At 37.9% G+C, this 23,772-nt stretch overlaps 1 protein-coding gene across 3 annotated transcripts in view; it reads left to right on the forward strand.

The window, feature by feature from the left end:
* The window catches only part of MSH3 (mutS homolog 3), a 229,626-nt gene that overhangs the window by 132,908 nt on the left and 72,946 nt on the right, over nucleotides 1–23,772 (forward strand). For all 3 annotated transcript variants that reach the window (XM_003261531.3, XM_030800806.1, XM_030800807.1), the window contains exons 18-19: nucleotides 319–426; nucleotides 5,503–5,614. In XM_003261531.3, coding sequence (XP_003261579.2) covers nucleotides 319–426; nucleotides 5,503–5,614 — 220 coding nt within the window. The remainder of the gene's footprint in view (nucleotides 1–318; nucleotides 427–5,502; nucleotides 5,615–23,772) is intronic.

Consider the following 23,772-nt stretch of genomic DNA (forward strand, 5'->3'; position numbering starts at 1 on the left):
GACTGCTATATTTATGTTATGTCTTAAGTTCAAATGTCAGGGTCAGATGAAATCTGTGATATGTTCTTAATAGTTGATATCTTTACATAGAAGCTGTTTTAAATTTATATACAAAACCAAAAGAAGCCTCAATAATTTAGTTATTATATTCAAAAGTAAAGCTGTTTGGTGTAATCTCCATCTCTCTTAACTGTTAGGAATGCCTGCTGATCATCTGTATGCTTACACTAGTTGATAAAGTGATTGCTTGTTGTAGAGCTATTACAGGTCTAAGAAATCAGTTTGCTCACCTTTTTGTTGTTGCTGCTGCTTCCATAGGAAATTCAGTGAACATTATCACTCCTTGTGTAAAGCAGTGCATCACCTAGCAACTGTTGACTGCATTTTCTCCCTGGCCAAGGTCGCTAAGCAAGGAGATTACTGCAGGTAACGTATTTTTCATTTTCTCCTTTATTAGTAGTGCTTTAGATAAGATGACATTATTCAATTAATTATAGTGTCTTTATTATAAAATATTACAGTTACTCAAATGTGTTAGGCTCTTGGGAAAGCTGAATGTCATACATATATAGCTTGATTTGAAAATTAAATTCATTTCTTGCTTGCTCTGTCACTGAGTACAATGAAAGCAGATGTTAAAGTTTATGTGGGTGACATTTTTATAGTTTCAGCACTCTTTTCATTTGTTAGCTTTTACCTGAACACTTTTATAATTATAAAAGTTTGATTAGGCAAGAAAAGACTGAGAAGATAGGGACTAGGGGGCATTTTAGTGATCTGTTCCTTTTGTTAAGAGCCCATATTCATCCCACTATTCTTTATTGACCTCTAAACATCCCAACATGGAGTATTTATTCTCTTTTTCATAAAGGATGTTAGCACAAACAAATCTAACTTTAAAATTCAGATGGCTGGGCGCGGTGGCTCACGCCTCTAATCCCAGCACTTTGGGAGGCTGAGGCAGGCAGATCACGAGGTTAAGACATCGAGACCATCCTGGCTAACACAGTGAAACCCCATCTCTACTAAAAATACAAAAAAATTAGCTGGGCATGGTATCACGTGCGTGTAATGCCAGCTACTCAGAAAGCTGAGGCAGGAGAATTGCTTGAACCCGGGAGGTGGAGGTTGCAGTGAGCCAAGATCGTGCCACTGCACTCCAGCCTGGGCAACAGAGTGAGACTCTGTCTCAAAAAAAAAAAAAAAAAAAAAAAAAATCAGACAAAACTTTCATAGAAGTTGTATGTCTTCCAAAGCTTAATTTTATATATACTTAAGAAAAAGTAAGACTAGGCTTGGTGGCTCATGCCTGTAATCCCAGCATTTTGGGAGGCTGAGGCAGGAACATCTCTTGAAACCAGGAGTTTGAGGCCAGCCTGGGCAACATATTGAGACCCTATCTCTACAAAAATTAAAAAATTAGCTGGGTGTGGTGGTGCACACCTGTAGTTCCAGCTGCTTGGGAGGTTGAGGATTGCTTGAGCTCAGAAGTTTGAGGCTACAGTGAGCCATGATAGTGCCCATGCACTCCAGCCTGGGTGACAGAGCAAGAGCCTGTCTCAAAAAAAAAAAAAAAAAAAAAAAAAAAAGGAGGTTCAATTTAAAAAATATAAAATTAAATAAAATTGTTCAAGTTCAAATGTTTTATTCTTTCCAGGAAGCATCTAGATTATTCCCTTCACTGCCATAGATGTCATCAGTATGCTTTCCCCTGTCTTTCCTGCTATGCGTATTCTATCCTAGTGTATCCTCCCAGCTCTGTGAATTATCCTTTGCATCCTATTCTGCCAGGAAGCGTTTTGTCATTATATAATTTTGATAGCAACAGAATAAGTCGATGTAAATTTTAGTGCAGAATAAATCACTTAAAATTTTGTTCCAAAGTGAAAATCTTCCTGGTAAATCATATCAGTGTCATGAATATTATATAATGATTTCACTTGGCAGAGCACCTAGGATTTTATTTTAAAATTAATGTCACAAACACTTTCATTTTTTTCTTTTACAATGAATTTGTAACCCACCTAGATAAAAAATCTTGTCTTCAGAATTACACTCTAAAATCCAAAATCTATCCTTTTTTCATAACTTTAAGTGTCTCTCTCCAACAGATGATTTCAGATTATTTACTCAGAAGACACTGTAGTCACTTTCTTTTTTTTTTTTTTTTTTTTGTCTTGAGACAGAGTCTCACTCTGTGGCCCAGGCTGGAGCGCAGTGGTGTGATCTCGGCTCACTGCAACCTCTGCCTCCCAGGTTCAAGGGATTCTCCTGCCTCAGCCCCCTGAGCAGCTGAGATTACAGGCATGTGCCACCACGTCTGGCTAATTTTCGTATTTTTGGTAGAGACGGGGTTTTACCATGTTGGCCAGGCTGGTCTCGAACTCCTGGCTTCAAGCAATCCACCTGCCTTGGCCTCCCAAAGTGCTGGAATTATAGGCGTGAGCCATAGCGCCTGTCCTGTAGTCACTTTCTTTGCAAAATGTGAGAGCATCTGGGATTTTATTAGCCAGATATATTTAAGAAGAATAATTTAGGAAAGTAGTATTTATTGGTGTTATGAGTAAGTTCAGAAATGTGGTTACACATGAAAGTTCTGAGTCAAAGAACTATAGGAGGTCGTTGGTAGGATATTATGCTTTTGAAAAAGACCAATGAATCACCAAGAAACTGATGAAAAGCTGTTCAATCTTAGTAATCAGTGAGTGCAAATTAAAACAATGGGATAACGCTGTTTACCTGTTATGTTGACAAACATTAGAAAGTTTAATAATACCAACTTTAGGTGAGGATATGAGAAAACAAGTTACCTTTCATATCCTGCTTGTAGGAAGGTAGATTGGTATATCTACTCTTGTCTATTAAAATAAAAAATATGCATACCCTATGACTTAGGAATCCCACTTAAAAAATTTACTCTAGCTTTGGGAAACACTTGGACATGTACACGTGGAGATGTGTATAGGATTGTTCATTGCATCATCATTTATAAGTAAGAATTTGGATGCAATGTAAATGTTTAACAGTGGAAAATGTGTAGCAGCTTTGAAAGAATGCTGAAAATCTGACAAGAAGTGATCTTCAGTATACTCTACCATAAGGGCCTATTGAACCTAATTGCAGTTTCTTAAAGGCCATCTAAAGAACAAAGACAAAGTTTACTTTTTTTCCTTTAAAAAGGAGAGTAAAACTTATTCTGTCTTACACTTACCATGTGGGTTTATTGGATTCTTTTATAAATGTAAGATGCATTTTGGGATCTTTAGTGATCTTATTTTGTCTTGGAACATTTTGTTATTTCATCATCCTGAGAATTGTTTTAACATTGTTTATCATTTGTTTCAACTATGCTTTAAAAGTCTAAAATGAAAAGAAAATGAGAGAATGGTGATACAGAAGTGAGGGGAGAAATCACTATCACATCATCCTTCTGTTTTCTTACTGTGTTGCCCGTGTTACATCATCTTCCAAGAAGGTATAAAAGAAGAGTGCAGATGCCACAGTTGGAGTCTGCTTCTAACTTTCATTGAACACAGTTGAAAATTCAGAATTTTTCATTGTTCACCCATAAAGGCAAAGAGAACAAAATGGACAGAAGGCTGTTCATAATTATTAGCTTAATCAGATGATGAATGTGAAGAGAAAGAAACCAGTGCCCTAGAGATATTCATGGTGATGGTGAAATTTCATGTATCAGCAAAATCTGAGATTCTGAATGCTCAGACAATATCCTAGGTGAATTTTCTCAAACTCAAGAATTGGTATGTGAATGATATATTTGTAAGGGCAAAATGAACTCCGTTATTCTCGTCCAGTTAGTCATTCAATAGCAAACATTCATCGTGTAATATTTAGTGACAAGAACCTGGACTGTCCTGTTTTGCTGAAAGATGTGATAGCATTCTTCTTTTATAATATTTATTCACTAAATTTACTTGATACAATTTATAGGTTACAATTTATAGACAGGAGATTGAAAGGATATAGATGAAGTAGAAATAAAGGTACTCATTTGATTATTCTAATTCGTGTTGATAAGTCAAAAAATGAAAATATTTTGCAATTATGGAGCAAAGATGACCATCTCTTTAAGAAAATTATGAGCTTTAAAAGATTTCAAAAACTTTTCAAGTATTTGCATTTTTGTTGATACAAATGTGAAAAGAATCAGAAATAATCAGCTCTAGAACCCATTAGAAATATATTGAAATTTGGAATTTAATATTTATGAATGAATATGTTCCAGATGCATGCTTGACGGCTGATGAGCAATGACATTCAGAATGTGTTACCCATTTCAGATATATATGCCTTGAAAACCAGGAGAATATGTAATAAAACTTTTGAGATTTGCTGTGTTTAAATTCTTATTAAAATTTGTCATGAGGTTGATTTTTTTTTTTACTATCCCCTTATTCTCATTTCTGTAAAATTATTTGTGAAATGACTTTAAAGGAATATATTAAATCCAGATAGTAAATGGTGAAATCTATTTTCTGTGTGTGTACTGCGAGTTAAAATAAACTATTGAATTTTTTAAGTTACAGAATGATACATTACAGTATGACTTTTCTAAAGAAATTACAACCAGTATGATGCATACATAAACATAAATGCACAGAAGAAGGTTAGAAAGGGTAGACACCAAGCTTGTCTTAGTAGTAACATCTGGGAAGGAGAGCTGAGAGTAGGGCAGGGCTCAGAGGTGCTTGAATACACAGCTAAAGCTGAAGATAAAACAGATATAGAGGTCTTTAAAAAACATAAAGAACAACGAGGCCAAAAAATGATTCTTGTATCAAAGTAAAAGATACAAAAGACCATAGAAAGATGTTTTAATTGAACAGCGTATGAAAATTTTAGATCATTTCGTTTCCAACACACAGTTTATATTAATAACTACATCTAGAAATAATTTTATGTGATTTACTTTATTATATTCATTAATGAAAATAAGTAGTAATAATCTGAACTGTTATCTTTATTAATGAAAATATTGGTTTGATCTCCAACAACAATAGAAAAATGAAAAATAAAGCCCGGCATGGTGACATGCACCTATAGTCCCAGCCTCCTCGAGAAGCTGAGGCAAGAGGATCACTTGAGCCCAGGAGCTTGAGGCTGTAGTGTGCTATGATTGTGTCTGTGAATAGTCACTGTACTCCAGCCTGGGCAGCACACTGAGACCCTATCTCTTAAAAAAGAAAAAAAAAATCTTGTAAAGGTAAACTACAAGGGTGAAGCCATTTATAAGACTCTTCTAAAGTATGTGCTTCATTGCACTATTATAATAATAAATGTTTTCCCAATTTTGATTTTATGTTTCAAATTTAACTTTTATACTCAAGGTTTTATTCTGGACATATATTCTTAAAATTTATGTTTAAAGTTTTGTTTTCTTTCATACAAACAGAGTACTGAAATTTTTCATGCTATCTTAGAGTTTTTTTTTTTTAAGGCTATTTCCATGTCTAGTAAATTGAAACATATTTCTTTTTGCAGACCAACTGTACAAGAAGAAAGAAAAATCGTAATAAAAAATGGAAGGCATCCTGTGATTGATGTGTTGCTGGGAGAACAGGATCAATATGTTCCAAATAGTACAGATTTATCGGTAAGTACCATATTATGCCAAAAAATAAGTCGATGATAACATCCCAAACTTTTAAATACCAAAGAAACATTTTTATAATTAAAAGTTACCCAAATTTCAACTTTGGCTTTAAATAGGCTAAGCCTGGACATAGTTTTATATTTACCACGAAATGTGGAATTGGTGCTATTTCCAATGCAAGATTATCAATAGGTTTAGTAACTAAAGGTTTAGTTCTAATTAGTTATCCTAGGTAACCCAATAAAAATATTTTACATTTGTAAATACCCAATATGCAAATAGAGTTGGAATTATTCCATAGTTTTGCAAATTCGTATTAGCATGTAGTGTTACATCCTTTGTACTGTGACTATTTTCAGATGTTCTATGAAAGAATCAGAGATGCCTTTGGAGATTCCAGTGATGAGAATTTTCATTATAGGGGCTGGATTTCTCTTACATAACACAAATGATCCTGAATACTTAATTCACTGAACACATACTTACTGAGTGCCTGTGTCTCAGGTAATGAAGTACTAGGAACAGAGAGTGGTAAGCAAGACAGAACTCTTCCCTGCCCTGACAGAGCTTGTTGTATAGCAGAGAAGATAGGCTAGTGCAGTACAGCTTAGTGCAGGGCATGACAGAGGAGACCAGGATGGCCTGGGGATAGGTAGCAGGTTGGCCTAACCCAAGGGCAGGGAAGCATTGAGGAATGTTCCCCAGGGATGAGATACCAACTGAAGAATGAGTCAGTGCAAGCCAAGGCATTGAAGGGGGGAGTATTCCAGGTAGAAGAACCAGCATGGCAGATATTGGAAGTGAAGCATAGCAGGAGGAATTCGAGAAACTGAAAGATGATGAGTAAGGTTGGAGTGCAGAGTGTGAACAAAGAAGTGTTCAGAGATAAGGAAGAGGCCAGTTCACTCATATCAAGAAATTTGCATTTTTCCCCCTAAAAGATTAAGAATACTAGCAAGAGAGTGATAGAAGCTGGGTAAAAATAGTGAAGTGGTGGCAGGGTGTTTGAGTTCCATTGTCAAAGCTAAATGGAGCTAGGCACTGAAGTGGTAAGGATTGATCTTATTCGGTAATACTCCTGCAATAGGGAAGAGTCCGGTGTGAACTGAACTTGACTTCATTTTGGCGTAGATGACTGGGTGTTTTAAAGGGAGTTTGAGGGAACAGGGAAAGGGAATGAGCTGGGGGAGGAGAGCGAGTGAGGTGTGGTTATTTGAAACCCATCTGGGTTTACTAATTGTTTGCTTATACCACATTTCAAAGACTCAGCTCTCTGGTCCTTAAGAAGACAATTCAGGGTGATAGATTTACATCCCAAAGGGGCAGAAAAAGTATTTATAATTGCAAGCTTTCTAAGATAACTGTTCTAAGAAGGGCTTCAGCATCTGGCTGCCTGTCACCAAATTTTGGCTGGAATGGTGAATCCTGGCAGCACTGAGCTTTCTCAGGCAGGTACTTTCAGTGGGGCTGGGATCATCCTAAGGATGCAGCCTTGAGCTGTTAGAAACTATGCTAGTGGGCTAACTTCTAAGTAGGGAGGGTGGACAAAATCATTTTTACTCAAAGTCTGTAGGTTTTTATAGGTCAAAGTTGAGAACTAGTCCAGAAGAGGGCTCAGAGAAACCTGATGAGAATTTGGTCAAGGACATGGGGTAAAACGGTATGGTGATGGGTCAAAAAATTAATATGTAGGGAGTAGTTATGTGAAAGAGAAGGTGTCAGAGAATAAAATGCCTGACTTTCAGATATCAAATGTGCTGTTCTTCTGAGTGATGGCAAGATCCTATGTATGGCTATGGAAGGTGGGTAGCAGAAGGGAGAAGGTCTTTGGAGATGAAGAGATCAAGGAACAGAGTTTGGGAAAAAGTTGTCCGTGTAAATGTTGAAATCTAAGATAACAGCAAGATATGCCATAGAGGACAACAGGGATCCAGGTGTCCGAGATTGCAAGGAATGGCGATTGGGAATCCTGAAGTTTATAGATGGCTTAGATTGAGGACAGACAGTGGTAAAGCCCTAAAGAAGAACTTCTGAACCCTGAACCCTGAGGTACATGGTCCGTGGTTGGATGTGGCAGAAAGGTCAGCCCCCAAATGAGAGAGCTGCAGGGGAATAACAAACAGCCAGCCAGGTTTCATTTTAGTGTATGAAGGAAATGTTAAGCAAGGTGGTTAGAACCAGAAGTACTAAGGAACTTTTCTGAGGACAGTGAAAGAATTGAGATGTAGGGGAGCATTTGGAATGTAGGTCAGAGAAAGCTCAGAATAGTAGCGAGCTGGGACTGTAACAGAGTATTCTACTTCGGGCCGTGAGCAAAGGTGGCAGAGATGTATGGCATGGTGCATTTGGCTGGCCATGAGAACGGGATGTGAAGGGAAATACTTTGAATGACATCTAGTTTAATATTGCATTTTCATATCATAACAAGACTTGTTGGTAATATATAATGCATGTCTTAGTCTGTTCAGGCTGCCGTAACAAAATATCATAGACTGAGTAGCTCATAAACAACAGAAATTTATTTCTCAGAATTTTAGAGGCTAGAAAGTCCAAGATCAAGGTACCAGCAGATTCAGTTTCTGGTGAGGGCCTGTTTCCTGGTTCCTAGATGACACCTCACGTGGTGGAATGGGTAAAGGGTCTCTTACCCATGTATTCACACAGTGGAAGGGGTAAGGGGTCTCTCTCAGGCCCTCATGAACTTATCACCTCCTGAAGGCCCCATCTTCTAATACCATTGCCTTGAGGGTTAGGATTTCAACATACGAATTTGGGAGAGACACAAACATCCATACCATAGCAACCTAAGACCCAATGTCCGTAAACTTGTTCATTCTTTTTAGGAAATTTTTATATGTGTTAGTCAAACAAGTTAATAAGTACCAATCTTTTTATTGTCTTTAAAAAGAAGACTATGTCTTTGAGAGGCTGAGGCAGGAGGATTAGTTGAGGTCAGGAGGTCGAGACCAGCCTGGCCAACATGGCAAAACCCTGTCTCTACTAAACGTAAAAATCAGCTGGGCATGGTGGCGCCTCCCTATGATTCCAGCTATTCAGGAGGCCGAGGCAGGAGAATTGCTTGAACCCAGGAGGCCACTGCACTCCAGCCTGAGCAACAGAGCGAGACTCTGTCTCAAAAAAAAAAAGAAGGAGACTATGTCAACATAAGAATTTTTTTTTCAGTTCTCATAATACCAGTAGGATATAGCTTTTCGTGAGAAAGTAATGTAAGTTAAATGTAAACTAAGCAACTAAATATTAGAACTGTAAGTTTCTTAAAATAATTTCCTGTTACTGTTTCCATGCCCATCTACTTGACCCCAAGAATATTACCCTTGGGATTGACTTCTTTATTTATTTTTTTCTTTCCTTTTTCATTCTTTTCTTTTTCTTTTAAAAAGTATGTTACACTTTAATAAAGCAAGACTTGAAGAGCTAAAATAGCCTTCTGTCTAATTACAATAATGTTTTAAAGAAACATTGAACTCTTATATTTAAATCTTTACAAAATAAATGGAGTAATTTTTTTTCAAGCAGGCACCTCAGAATATTCCAGAATATTCATTTCTATTACATATGCTTTTTCTAACATGAGTAGGAGTTGATATAGAACTGTTGCTATGGTGAAGTGCATTCTATTTTTCAGGGTAAAAATTTATATATAGGGATAGTGTTGAGAAAGAACTTACGTAAAATTCAATTTAAAATATTTTATGGATGTTAATTATGAAATATACCCTGAAGATAATTTCAAAGTTAAATGACATTGTTGTTTTTGATAATCATGTGGTTTTAAGAACTGGTGCTTTGTACATGTAATTATAAGTATACTTTTCTGTATTCCGTATTACATGAACTTATTATAGTGCTTCTGAATAAGCCAACTTTCTGCCCGCTTTTCCTCTCCCAGTTTTAAGAATACTTTTTAAAACCCTCTTTCTTTTTGTCCCCTTCCTTGATTCACTATATAATCCAAGCATTTATACATGTGGTCACCGCTGGAGCTGCCTCCTCCACCCTGCCCACCTCCATGGATTCTCTACTCTGCAGCCACAGGGCTTCTGGAACCTGCCATGCCACTCTCCCTTTTGAATTCATGCTTCACACTCCAGCCAGATTGGACTTCATGTCGTTCCCAAGTCACTGTGCCTCTGGGACTTGGCAGATGGTGTTCCCTCTGCCTAGAATGTCATCTTTCCCCACCCCACCCACTCCCACCTCACACACTCCCACATCCACCCACCCACCCACCGCCCACCCGACGCCCCAGCTCTGGCTCGTTCAAGTCTTGCCTTGGATGTCAGCTCTTGCACTCAGCCTTCCTTTGCCCAGCTGGGATGGGTAACCCTCTCACATACCCTCACCACTCTATTTCTCCACATCTCAGTACTTATTCCACCAAATTATAATCATTCTTTTTTTGTCTGCCTTTCCCAGTGGACTGTAAGCATGAAGAGAACAGGGACTACACCTCTGTCACCTATGTGTAATCCCAGGATCAGTCATAGTTCTCTGGCACATAGCTGGCACCTAATCAGATTTATTAAGTCAATAAGGATTAGCTAGAAGCCTTCAGCAGTCTCCAAGTCTCACTTGAAATTTTTGCCTTTTATTTTCTACACAAAATGTTATTTTTCAGGATATTATATGGGGATTTCCCCAATTTACAGAATAATTTACTGTCAAACTAAAAGGGAAATTTGGGATCTTTTAGTGTAACCACCTCTTCATACTTCTGAGTAAACTATGGTTCAGAAAGGGGAAATGATCTGCCAGGGTTACTCAGGTTGGGTCATCTTGAACTGTTTCCCAAAACATAAACATATTTTAAGGCAAGCCAGTGCTTTCCAACCTTTTTCACTTTGCATCACACAGAAAATGATAGTATTTTAATGGAACACTGGATTAAAAGGAGAAGGAAGAGGTTGCTCAGAGGCCAAGGAGGCTGGCCCAGGGACTGTGGCCGCCCCAGCCCCACCTGCCACCTGTGGATTAAGGGGTCAGTATCTTGGCACCCCTGTCACCTTATGAGGCAGCCCAGGACTGCTGCTTAGGGAGACCCCAGCGTACACACTGCAATCTCAACTCTCCCAGGATTGTTTGTTTGTTAAACCAAATGACTCTTTTTTTTTAGTGGATGGATTTTCAACAGTTAAAGTTGGGGTTTTCAGTTACTTATAGGGTTTTTGTTTTTAGTATAAAATAAATTTCAACTAATGGAGGGGAGGGGAAAGAGTGGTTGACAGCTTCTCAGTTGGGTGGGAAGAAAATGAGTCAAACGTGCGGAACAGGAAGATTCCCAGGAAGCACTCGAACCCTGTAGCTCTCTAGCGCAAGCAGAATTCACAGCCCAGGTGTTTTATTGCTGGGGCAGGGTAGACACTGAGATTGCTAGTCACAGTCCCTTCTTGTGAGATCAAGATGGGCCCGGGGTGCTTCAGTCATTAGCTCCACATGTGGTATGGAATGGATGCTCACACGTTTGTTACATGAACAAGTACTTGAAGCTGGTAAAGATGAGGACAAAGACAGATTTCCCAATTCCTTCCCTTATCTCAGTACAAATAATGTCTAGCTGGCCCAGAAATACTTGCTTTGGCTGTATAAAAGTTTAAAAGACTACTTACAGTAATATTCATAAGCTGTTGACAATTTGTGCCTAATTACCAAGCAGAACACTAATAATGCATACCATAAAATATGTCTGAGCTTTAAGCTTAATTTAATTCCATGGCTAAATTATATTCTCACAGATTCTGCTGTAAAGATGTTTTTCACATAGCATGATCTTTGAGTCACGGGCCCATGGATTAAAATTCTAGGAAATATTAATGGCAATTGAATATTGTTTTCTTGTCAGTCCTTTCCTCTGGTTCTCCTCTCTCCTGCTTCTGAAACAATGGATAGAGAAGGACATTTGTCTGATAAAGTGTTCTGACCTGCACTGCTGTCTCTGCCCAGAATGGCCCTCCCCTCTGTTCTTATCCCTTACCTGTCTGCATTGATTGGACTCACACTGTTCCTGCAGGACCCAACAAAACACTGCCTCTTCCTGAGAGCCTTCACCATCCTCTGGCCAGAAAAAAATCCCTTTCTATTAGAGCACTTTCTTCGCTCTGTTTTTAAAGTTCTCACGTACTACTTTTGTTACACAGGTTTAGTGGGAAAGCGGCTCACAGTGGTAGGAGATTTAAATTAAAATCCTGCTCTGCTGTCATTTCACTGTCTTTTGGATAGACCACGATTACTTGCTGGGCCTTAGTTTCTTCATCTGTAAAAGGAGGTGGTTGAGCTGGGTCACAGCCAGCCCTCGCACCCAGGGGAATGTAAATTGGGCAGGATCCAGGTGTTGGAGGGATTTAAGTCCTGACTTTGGCATCTCAACATGCAGCTGGTGCTGCTCTCCAGCTTCATTTTTCCCTCTTTCTGTTTCTAGTTCACCTTGGGTTAAAAGTGCAAAGATTTGGCTGAGAGCTTGTCTGGAGGAGGCTTTGACTCAAGAGTCTCTTACCATAACTTGCTGTTGATTGACATTTTTGAGGAATAAAACACTTTGAAACTACCAAACTTTTTCGGCAGTCTGCAGCTGTTATAAAAATAGTTCTCCCATAATTCTTTAAAGACAGTTGTCAATATTTATACCTGTCAAGGAAGATAGCACTTTTTTTTTTTTTATACAGAAAATTAGCTTTTCAGGTCTTAGAAATTAACATGTGACAATTTTATTTTTTTCTGCTGTACATCTCCTGACTTCAGGGATATTACGACTGTCCGTCATTCTAGTGTACTCAATGATGAACACATGGAGCGAAAGCATGTCTTCTCCTATTTAGTAGTGACTATGATTCCCTGTCATTGAGCAAGCGTCCCCATTGAGACATGTCAGAGGATGAACTTCACTTAACATTCCAGTTCTGTGACTTAGTTGTTTTACATTGCTGGGAAAGATATTTAGCTTCTCCAGGCCTCTGTTTCCTCACCTGTAGAATGGGAATCCAGTAATATTAGTATTACCCTGTGACACTGTTGTAAGAACTAAATGAAGTGATACGTATAAAATCATTAGCACAGTGCCTGGCATTTGTTATCTGTGATTTTCTTAAGATACCTTGAAGTTTGTCTTTTATTTTTAGATCTTCTCTTCCCCCACAGAAGTTGACATTCTATGTGGAAGTTGCTTAGTTATCACAAGTTTTGACTCACTGTTTAGATACTGGATAAACAATACTAAGATCTTATTGATTGATGCTATTCAGGCAGATATTGCCAATACTAAAGTGAACACTTAAAAGAATGTACTTCTAGTCTCTCCATAGGTTTGCCAAGGCAGTCCTCTCTAGTTGTTATCCAGCAACATAGTCCCTTCAGTGCAATACTTCCAGCTTTTGTTTGCTGTCATTAATTAATTCATTCATCCCTCTTTAGTTTCTTGAGAACTTGCTCTGTGTGTGGCCTCCTTAGGCTTGGTGCTAGCCCAGCTTTGGGCACTGTCTAGGCCAATCTGGTATTCTCAGTAGGCTCCAGAGTGGGTGGAGAGGTGGTTATTGCCAACTTTTGGATTCTGGCTATTTGGTTAGAACATTCACTCATACTAACTGGTCCTGCCGATAGATTTTATATATCTTTTATATCTGGGAACCCTTGATGTGTGCTGCCTCAAATACGCATGATCTTTCTAAAAGAGAGAGATTAGCACATTAGATGAGTGAAATTTCTTGACCATTTCCTTACTTACTGTGTCGTCTTGGGAACTGTGGAAACAAGGGGGTCATATATTCCTGACAGATTTTTATAGAGAAAGCAAATGATTGTTTTTGAAATGTAAATATGGTGGAAATCTCCGCTGTAATGCCTTTCATGTATTACATTCATCTCTTTGATCTATTTATTGGGTGCCTTCTTTGTGCCAAGCCTTGTTCTAGGCAACAGGGATGAACTAGAAGACACGATTCCTGCTCTCATGAGAACTTACTTTCTAGCAGTGAGATTGGTAATAGACAAGCAAGAAAATTCAGGTAATTTCAGAGAAGGTTGAAAACAAAATGGGCTGATGTGATAGAGAATGACAGAGCAGAGGGACTTCTGTAGATTAGGTGGTCAAGGAAGGTGTGTCCTGGGAGTTGATGTTTGAGTGTAGACCTGTAGAAAGGCCTAAGGCAGGAATGAGCGTGTTATATTCTGGCAGGTGGAAGGAGAGCAGAAATCAAGTCTGGCTAGCACCAAGTGAACATGGTGGAGGGTGGTAGAAGAATGGATCGGAGGCAGACATGGCCTTTAGACTGTGACCTTTAGACACTTAGAAGTGCTCTGAGGATCTGGATGAGGGCTTTTAGCTAAAAACAAGTTCTGTTTTACTTTTTATGACAGTCACTCTGGCTGCCCTATGGAGAGTGGATTGTGGGCAGAGGAGAAGCAGGAAGACCCAACAGGAGGCACTGCAGTCACCTGCCTGGGCAGTGGCACTGGGCATGGAGACAGGAGGTTTTATGTACCTAGTGGACCTCCTGATTCTTCACAATCTTGTGTCTTTTTTCCCGCTGGTGTTTACTAGAGTGCCTGATGTGCAACTTATCTCCTGCTGGCAGTCTCTTAGGGCTTAGTAAGAAAGCCACCATGTTGTCACCTACAAATATTTGAGTTTAGTGGGTTGAACACATTTAGCGTCTAAAGCCTTGAAGTTAGTTCTTCTTTGACATCCACAAATCCTGGGGCGGGGGTGGTGGGGGCTGGAAAAAATCTGTCTCTACAACAGTATCCCCAAGTCTGACCAGGTTCACCATGCACCACTTTTCCCAGGTACTTCATGCAAACGGATTCCACAACTTCTCATCTTCCAAACAAATCTGGCACAGAGCTCTGGGGCCAATTTAATTCCTGCTCTTTCATTCCACCCAGGGCCACATATTCAAGCAATGTACCTGAATTTAGGGTGAGAGATCTTATTTAATTCAACTCCCTGATTTTAGAGGGGAGGAAACTGAAGCCTAGAAAGGTGTATTGGCTTGTCCAAACTCCACACTAGAAACCACCTTTCTTTTGTGGGCCAATTCTTTATTCATATTTATACTTTTATTTTCACACTCTGTCATTTTCTTGCTTATCAAGGCTCTCATAGAAATTGACGCCACAGTGAAAATTTTTGTATAATACTTGACATAGTATGCATTTGATGAAAAAATGGTTGTTAATACTCTCATTGCTATAGAATCCATTTACAAATAAGTGTTAGATTAAGATTTGAAATATAAAGAAAGGGAGGAAATTGCTCCTGAATTCCAAAGACAGCCACTGTTACCGTTTTGGAATGTTTCCTTTGTCTTTCTTTGTAATTTTTTTAAGAAATAGCCATTTTTTTATATAAAATTTTTATATCCTGCTTTTTTAGTTAATATTATAACATGAATATTTTCCTATATTCTTAAAAAAAATTGGGGGCACATAGTAGGTGTATATATTTATGGATTACATGAGATATTTTGATACAGACACTGAATGTGTAATAATGTTACCCTCACATGAGGGTAACTGGGGTATCCGTCACCTCAGACATTTATCCTTTCTTTATGTTACAAACAATCCAATTATACTCTTTTAGTTGTTTTTAAATGTACAATAAATTTTGTTGACTATAGTTGTCCATGTTGTCCTATCAAATACTAGATCTTATTCATTGTATGTAACTATATGTTTGTACCCAAGGACCATTCACCTTCTTCACCATCTACTACCCTTCCCAGCCTCTGGTAACCATACTTCTACTCTATCTCCATGAGTTCAATTGTTTTAATTTTTAGTTCCCACAAAGAAGTGAGAACATGCAAAGTTTATCATTTTGTGGCTGGCTTATTTCACTTAACATAATATCCTCCAGTTCCATCCATGTTGTTGCAAATGACAGGATCTTATTCTTTTTTATGGCTGAGTAATAGTCCATTGTGTATATGTACCACATTTTCTTTATCCATTCATCTGTTGATGGACACTTAGTTTGTTTCCAAATCTTGGGTATTGTGAATAGTGCTGCAATAAACTTGGCAGTGCAGATATCTCTTCGATATACTGATTTCCTTTCTTTGGGGCATATATATACCTAGCAGTGGGATTGCTAGATCATATGGTAGTTCTATTTTTAGTTTTCTGAGGACCTTTCACTCTTATCCATAATGGTTGTACTAACTTACATTCCTACCAATAGTATACAAGAGTTACCTTTTCTCCACATCCTCACCAGCATTTGTTATCACATGTCTTTTGAATATGTCATTTTAACTGGGGTGAGATATCTCATTGTAGTTTTGATTTGCAGTTCTGTGATGATCAGTGATGTTGCACCTGTTCATATGACTGTTTGTTGTTTGTGTGTCTTCATTTAAGAAATGTCTATTAAGATCTTTTGCCCATTAAAAAATTTTTTTTTTTTTAGTTTTTTTCCTGTTGAGTTCTTTGAGCTCCTTGTATAGTCTGGTTAGCATTCCTTTATCAGATGGATGGTTTGCAAATATTTTCTCCCATTCTGTGGGTTGTCTCTTCACTTTGTTGATTGTTTCTTTTGCTGTGCAGATTTTTATTTAATAACTTGATGTGATCCCATTTGTCCATTTTTGCTTTGGTTGCCTGTGTTTGTGGTGTATTTCTCAAGAAGTTATTGCCCAGGACCAGTGTTCTGGAGATTTTCCCCAATGTTTTCTTGTAGTAGTTTCATAGTTTGAGGTTTTAGATTTAAGTCTCTAATCCATTTTGATTTGATTTTTTTACATGGTGAGAGGCAGGAGTCCAGTTTCATTCTTCTGCGTATGGGGGTATTGAAGAGACTGTCTTTTCCCCAGCATATGTTCTTGGCACCTTTGTCAAAAATGAGTGCACTGTAGGTGTGTGAATTTGTTTCTGGATTCTCTGTTCTGTTCCATTGGTCTCTGTGTCTGTTTTTATGCCAGTACCACGCTGTTTTGGTTACTATAGCTCTGTAGTATAACTTGAAGTCAGATAATGTGATTCCACCAGTTTTGTTCTTTTTGCTTAAGATGGCTTTGGCTATTCAGATCCTTTTGTGTTTCCATATAAATTTTAGGATTATTTTTTCTATTTCTGTGAAGAATGCCATTGGTCTTTTAATAGGGATTGCATTGAATCTGTAGATTGCTTTAGTTAGTATGGACATTTAAACAATATTTATTCTTCCAGTCCATCCATGTGGAATATCTTTCCCTTTTTGTGTGTCCTCTTCAATTTTTTGCATTAGTTTATGTAGAGCCCTGGGACCTTGAACGAACATAGGTGGTAGTCAGACAGTGGTGACCATGGGCCTTGGGTGAGACCCAGTGTTGTGCTGGCTTCAGGTCTGTCCCAGTGAGCATTGAAGAATTAGGTATTTATTGTAGCCTTCACAGTCTAGCTTTGTTTGCACTTGTCCTTGGGAAGGCTTTCCAAGTATTCAAAGGGACTTGAGTGTTCTGATCTAAATCTGTGGTCACTGCAGCTGTGTCTGTATTAGGGGGCACCCCAAGCCCAGTAATACTGTAGCTCTTATAGACTCTTAGAGGTACCATGTTCGTGGTCTTGCGTAATATTCTGGAGAATTCCCTGGATTTCTAGGCAGAGACTCTTCTTCTCTTCCTTTACTTTCCCCCAAACAAACGCAACCTGTCTCTGCTGAGCCACCTAGAACTGAGGGAGGGGTGACTCAAGCACCTCTGTGACCACCACCACTGGGACTGCACTGGGTCTGACCTGAAGCCGGCAGAACACTGGGTCTTACACAAGGCCCGTGGTGACCACTGTCTGACTACCATTTATGTTCACTCAAGGTCCTAGGGTCTACAGTCAGCAGGTGGCAAATCCAGCCTGAAGGGCTATCATTGTTTATACCACCATGCCTGGCAATAGTGAATGAAACTCTGGGAGGGAAGTAATTAATTTGACCTTAATGATATGTATATGATTAGGCAGCCCTGTTCTTTGTTAGCCTTCAACAAAAGGGATCTTTTTGGTCACTGTCACAGGAGTGAAGACAGAATGACTTACCTTGTAATGTTTGTTTTCTGATACATTGGGCCAAAAGACCCACAGGAATCCACCCGTCATCTCCAGAAAGTGAAGTTTTTATTTGAAGTTTGTTCTAGTCTAACAACTTTCATCATATTTCATGTTTCAGTAGATGCCAAAGCAAAGCACTGAGTGTGTTGATATTTCTGTTGCCTGCTCCAGCAGTGTCTGGCACTCAAAGTTGTAGCCTTGCTACCTAACCTCAGACCAAAACAGCCAAGAGTGTTAAAACTGGTATGTGGGTTGGGAAACAAACATAGTGATCGGGCAAGCTATTTTATTTTATTTATTTTATTTTATTTTATTTTATTTTTATTTTTTTAATTTTTTTTTTTTGAGACAGAGTCTCGCTTTTTCACCCAGGCTCGAGTGCAGTGGCTCAATCTCGGCTCACTGCAAGCTCTGCCTCCCGGGTTCACGCCATTCTCCTGCCTCAGCCTCTCTGAGTAACTGGGACTACAGGCGCCCGCCACCACGCCTGGCTAATTTTTTGTATTTTTAGTAGAGACGGAGTTTCACCGTGGTCTCAATCCCCTGACCTCATGATCCGCCCACCTCGGCCTCCCAAAGTGCTGGGATTACAAGCATGAGCCACCGCGCCCGGCCAGGGCAAGCCATTTTAGAAGGAGTGGTGGAAAAAACTTCTCCATACTCTTCTTAATATTATTTTTTACTTTTCAATCATCTAAATTTCCCCTAATGCACACAATTAAATACTGAAATATACATTAGAATTTATTTATTAGAAAATTTGAGATACTCTACACTTTAAATACATTGAACTTGTATCACAGAACTTTTAAATGATGAGGAATGTATGTTTTATAGTTAAAGGAGATTACTTGGAGTAATTTTTTGTCTTCACTTTCAATATGATGCCCCCCTCCCTTTTGTTTTTTTGAGATGGAGTCTTACTCTATTGCCCAGGCTGTTGTGCAGTGTCTCAATCTTGGCACAATGCAACCTCCACCTCCAGGGTTCAGGCGATTCTCCTGCCTCAGCCTCCTGAGTAGCTGGGACTACAGGCGTGCGCCACCACGAGCTAATTGTTGTATTTTTTAACAGCGATGGGGTTTCACCATGTTGGCCTGGCTGGTCTCAAACTCCTGACCTCAAGTGATCTGCCCACCTTGGCCTCCCAAACTGCTGGGATTACAGGCGTGGGACACCGTGCCCGGCCCCAATATGATGCCTTTTGATGACAAAAAAAGCCTTAACTTTAATGAAGTTGAATGTATCAGTCCTTCCTTTTATGGGTGAATGCTTTTGTGCCTTAAATAAGAAATTATTTCAATCCCTGAGGTCTTAAACATATTCTCCTATAATTTTTTGTAAACATTTTAAAGTTTAATTTTCAAATTTAAGTCATTAATCAATCTACTCAGAATTTATTTATTTATTTATCTTTTGAGACGGAGTTTCACTCTTGTTGCCCAGGCTGGAGTGCAATGGCGCGATCTTGGCTCACTGCAACCTCCGCCTCCCAGGTTCAAGTGATTCTCCTGCCTCAGCCTCCTCAGTAGCTGGGATTACTGGCATGTGCCACCATACCTGGCTAATTTTGTATTTTTGGTAGAGACGGGGTTTCTCCATGTTGATAGGCTGCTCTTGAACTCCTGACCTCAGATGATCTGCCCGCCTTGGCCTCCCAAAGTGCTGGGATTGCAGGTGTGAGCCACCGTGCCTAGTCTAGAATTTATTTTTATACATGATATGAGTTAGGAATCTAATTTCATATCTTTCTATATGGATAATCAATTGTTTTGTACCAGTTTTCAAATCATCCTTTTCCCATCAGTTTATGGAATTATTTATCATATATTAAGTTTCCACATTTTTATGGGGCTATTTTGAACTCTTACTTTTCACTGGTCAGTGTTTGTCTGCAAGCCAGAATCACACAAGCTTATTTGCTATAGCATCATAATAACTTTTTACATCTGTAGGGCAAGTTCTCCCCACCTATTTTTCTAATAGAATTCTTGATTTCTATTTAACATTTGCTCCTCTCTTTATTTTAGAGTCAACTTACTCAGTTAATTGGGGGAAAAAAAATTGAGATTTTTATTGGAATTGCATTGACCCTGTAGATCAATTTGGGGAGGAGTTGACATCTTTATGATACATATGTGAACATATGAATATGTCCCTCCATGAAAACAGTAGGTAGTCAGTCCTCACTTAACATTATCAATAGGTTCTTGGAAACTGCTGGCTGGGTATGGAGGCTTACATCTGTAATCCCAGGACATTGGGAGGCTGAAGTGAGAGGATCACTTGAGCGCAGGAGTTCAAGACCATCCTGGGATGGGGAGACCCCATCTCTACAAAAAAATTACCCAGATGTGATGGCACCCACCTGTGGTCCCAACTACTCTGGAGGCTGCGGCAGGAAGATCTCTTGAGCCCAGAAGGTTGAGGCACAGTGAGTCATGTTTGTGCCACTGCACTCTAGCCCAGGTGACAGAGCAATACCCTGTCTCGAAAAAAAAAAAAAAAAAAAAGGAAAAGGAAATAACTGCAACTTTAAGTGAAATGACATATAATGAAACCAATTTTATCATAGGTTAATAGATATAAACAAAGCTAAATTCCTATGTCATATTTCTGGCCACAGAAAACATCATCAAACTTCTAAATAAAGACCCAACGCACTTCTAATATTAAACATTGAAATAGGTATGAACTATATGTTTATGAAAGATTAATAAAAACAAATAAGATTATTGGATACACAATTTTTGGTAAATCAGGGAGTGACAGAGGTCAGAGTGATGGTGGGTTAAATCAAGGAATAAATGTTTGCATAGTGAAAATTGTGATAAGCACCTCCTACTACCATGCAGCTCATAAACAAGTAATACATATGGCAGACTTGCTTATCGCTTTTGTGTTACATCAGTTTATTATCATGCATTTGTATGATTATCACCTGCCTTATGAATTTTTACTTGACAATCATTTGTATTCATTCATTTTCCAACCCACTTATTCCATTTCAGAGTCATGGGTAGCCAGAGCCTATCCTGGCAGTGCAGGGCACCAGGCAGGAACCAGCTCTGGACAGGATGCCATCCCATCACAGGGCACACTAACACACACCCACCTCAGACCGGGGCTATTACACCAATGAACCTAACTTGTACATCTTTGGCATGTGGGAGGAAACTGGAATACCCGGAGAAAATCCACACAGGCATAGGGAGAATGTGCAAACACAGTGGTCAGGCTGGGAATTTTTTTTCCCTTATCAATTTTGTAATGAAATGACATTATTTGAGGACCTGCTGTATTTCAATAAAGTCTTAAAGTGTTCTCTATAAAGGATTTTTACATATTTTATTACATTAATTACTAAGTACTTTTTGTTAGTATATAGGTCATATCTTTTTTACAGTTGTCTTCTAATTATTTGTTGCTCTTATAGAAAAATGCAACTCAGTTTTCATCTTGATCTTAAATCTAGCCATTTTGCTAGAGATCCTCTCGTTAATTATAATACTTTGTATAGAGATTCCTTTTGGTTTTGCTTGTGGACAGCTATGTGATCTGCCAATGACAGTTTTGTTTTGTCCTTTCTCATCCTAATGCCTTTTTATTTCTTTTTATTGTCATATTTTTCTATCTGGGACCTCCAGGAAAATGTGGATATCGTGTCTTGATTGACCTAAGGAAAGGGTTCTACCATTTCACCATTAAGCCTGTGTTTGCTGCAGGTTTTTGGTAGCTAGCCTTGACCTGGTTGAAGAAGTTGTCTAAGGGTCATTTTGTTCTCTCACTCACTCATCACTTAGTGGTGGATGGTGTTGGGAAGAAACTGTTTCCCAGCTAAATAAACATGGTTTAAATATTAGAGCTGTGAAGTCTAAATTTTTATGTGATATTCTTTCTATGTATACAAAGAATTGATTTTTGTATATCAGTTAGCTCTGAAATCCTAAAGTTCAAATAAACTAAAAACTTCATTCTCTATTAAATTCAAGAAAAATGAAATGCTCAAAGAACATATACATGATTGTATAGTTTTAAAAGCCAGCAGTTTCTGTGTAGTTCAATATAAAAAATGTTATTCCTTTTGAAAATATTGGAAAGTGTCAGACTTAATTCACTTTGGGTAATACATCTTTTTCATATATATATATCTATATATATAGATATATATATACACAATTTAAATTCAGAGGAGAGTAATATTTCTATTCATTAAATGCCATACACATTTTACTCATCAAGGCCTTCAAATAAGTTTCACATCTGACTTTTACATTAGGCCTAAGCCAAATGTATTTTCATTTGTTTTAGTTCATTTCCTCTGTTTCAGTTAATTAGTTTATAGGGCATTGGGACTTCATGTGGCTGCTTTTGGCATCTCTTATTTTTAAGAATTTATGATTTGTAAAAATGATTACAGCATTTATAGTTTCAAAGGAATTTCATATATATTTTCTTAATTGTTTTAAACTTTACAAAATGCACATAAGGCTAGGATTTCTATTATTATTAAATCTTACAGATGAGAAAATGAAATGTATCTAGCCAATGGCTAAGCCAGAAACGGAACCTCAGTCTTCTAACTCTAAATGGTATTATGCTTTACCACTGCAAATTGTATTAAATTATTTTAGTTTACCAAGTTAATACTTTTAAAGAATACACTGTCAAGTTACTGATTCTCATTGCGTGAAAAAGCCAAATTGAACAATAAGTATAAATACTCTTATCTTTCAAGGTATTGGAAGGCATAAGGTTTCTACAAAATAAAAAGTGTATATTTTTTCTTTTTTTCTGATATCTTTTCTAAACTACCGATTTAAAAACATTTCTATTTCTGCATTTCCATTGGTCACTCTCATGTGCTTGTTGAATTTGGTAATCCCATTTGAGACAGCTCCTTTAACAATGCTGTCACAGTTCAGGGAGCCTTGGCACGACACACATAACCCTTCTGTGCGGTATTCTCTCTGGCATTACATTCTTACATTACATTCTCTCTGGCATTACATTCTTTCACTTTCCATTTTGTAGTTTTCTCTATTGCTTTATTTGTAGGTAATGTTCTGAAGTCCAAATAACAAAATGTTATTTGGAAGTTATGTGAATTATTCCTAAATTACATAAATGTGTTTGTGAGGAGTTATTGAATTGTTTGTGATGGTGATCCATGAAATAACTAAGAAAATTTATTTGATTTTTTTATGATTTCAGCCAATGAAAAAGTATAGAAAACAGTATAACAGACACCTATATTTACCTATCACACAAATGTCATAGAGATTGACGTTTTGTAATATTTAGGAGTTTTTTTAAGTAAATAAAAAATTACAGTTACAGCTAAGGTCATACATAATTAACTGCTATTCCTTTTTCACAATCTTCACCTCTTAACCTACATGGTAACCGTTATCCTGATGTTATTTATTATTCTTATGCATGGTTTTTATTCTTTTGTTTGACATACATATATATATAAACTAGCAGCATATAATCATGTTTTGTGTGTTTTAAAAAAAATACAGTAATGTCTCACTGAGCTTATCTTAATATTCTGCATTGTAAATAATTGTTTTAACAATTGTACAAGTAGATCTATTTATTTTCCTAACAATAGACAATTAGATTGTCTATATTTTTGTCAGTTACAAATACATACAAACAATATTACAGTGAACAGTTTTATACGTGCCTTTTTGAGCACTTGTATGTTTCTTGGGTAGATGCTTAAAAGAGGAATTGCTGGGTCGTCTAGACCAATACACACAATCTTTAACTTTGCTAGGCATTTCCAAATTGCTCTCCATATCTTGCCAGCATACTGTGTTGAAAAGGCTGTCCTTTGTCTACTGTGCTGCAATATCACCTTTGTCATAAGTTAAGGAACTGTATACATGTTAATCTGTTTCTGTGCTTTCCATTCTGCTGGTTAGATATGTATGTCATTGTGCCAAATCACACTATTGTAATTACTGTAGCATTATAATACTGAGTCATCCAGTTCATGAACATGGTATATTCCTTCATTTAATTAGGTCTTCTTTAATTTCTTTCAATAATGTTGTGTAGTTTTCTGTGTAGAGTCTTGCTCATTTTGTTAGATTTATTCCTAGGTATTTGATTTC

This window comes from Nomascus leucogenys, chromosome 2, assembly GCF_006542625.1.
Source record: "Nomascus leucogenys isolate Asia chromosome 2, Asia_NLE_v1, whole genome shotgun sequence".
NCBI classification, from domain to species: domain Eukaryota; kingdom Metazoa; phylum Chordata; class Mammalia; order Primates; family Hylobatidae; genus Nomascus; species Nomascus leucogenys.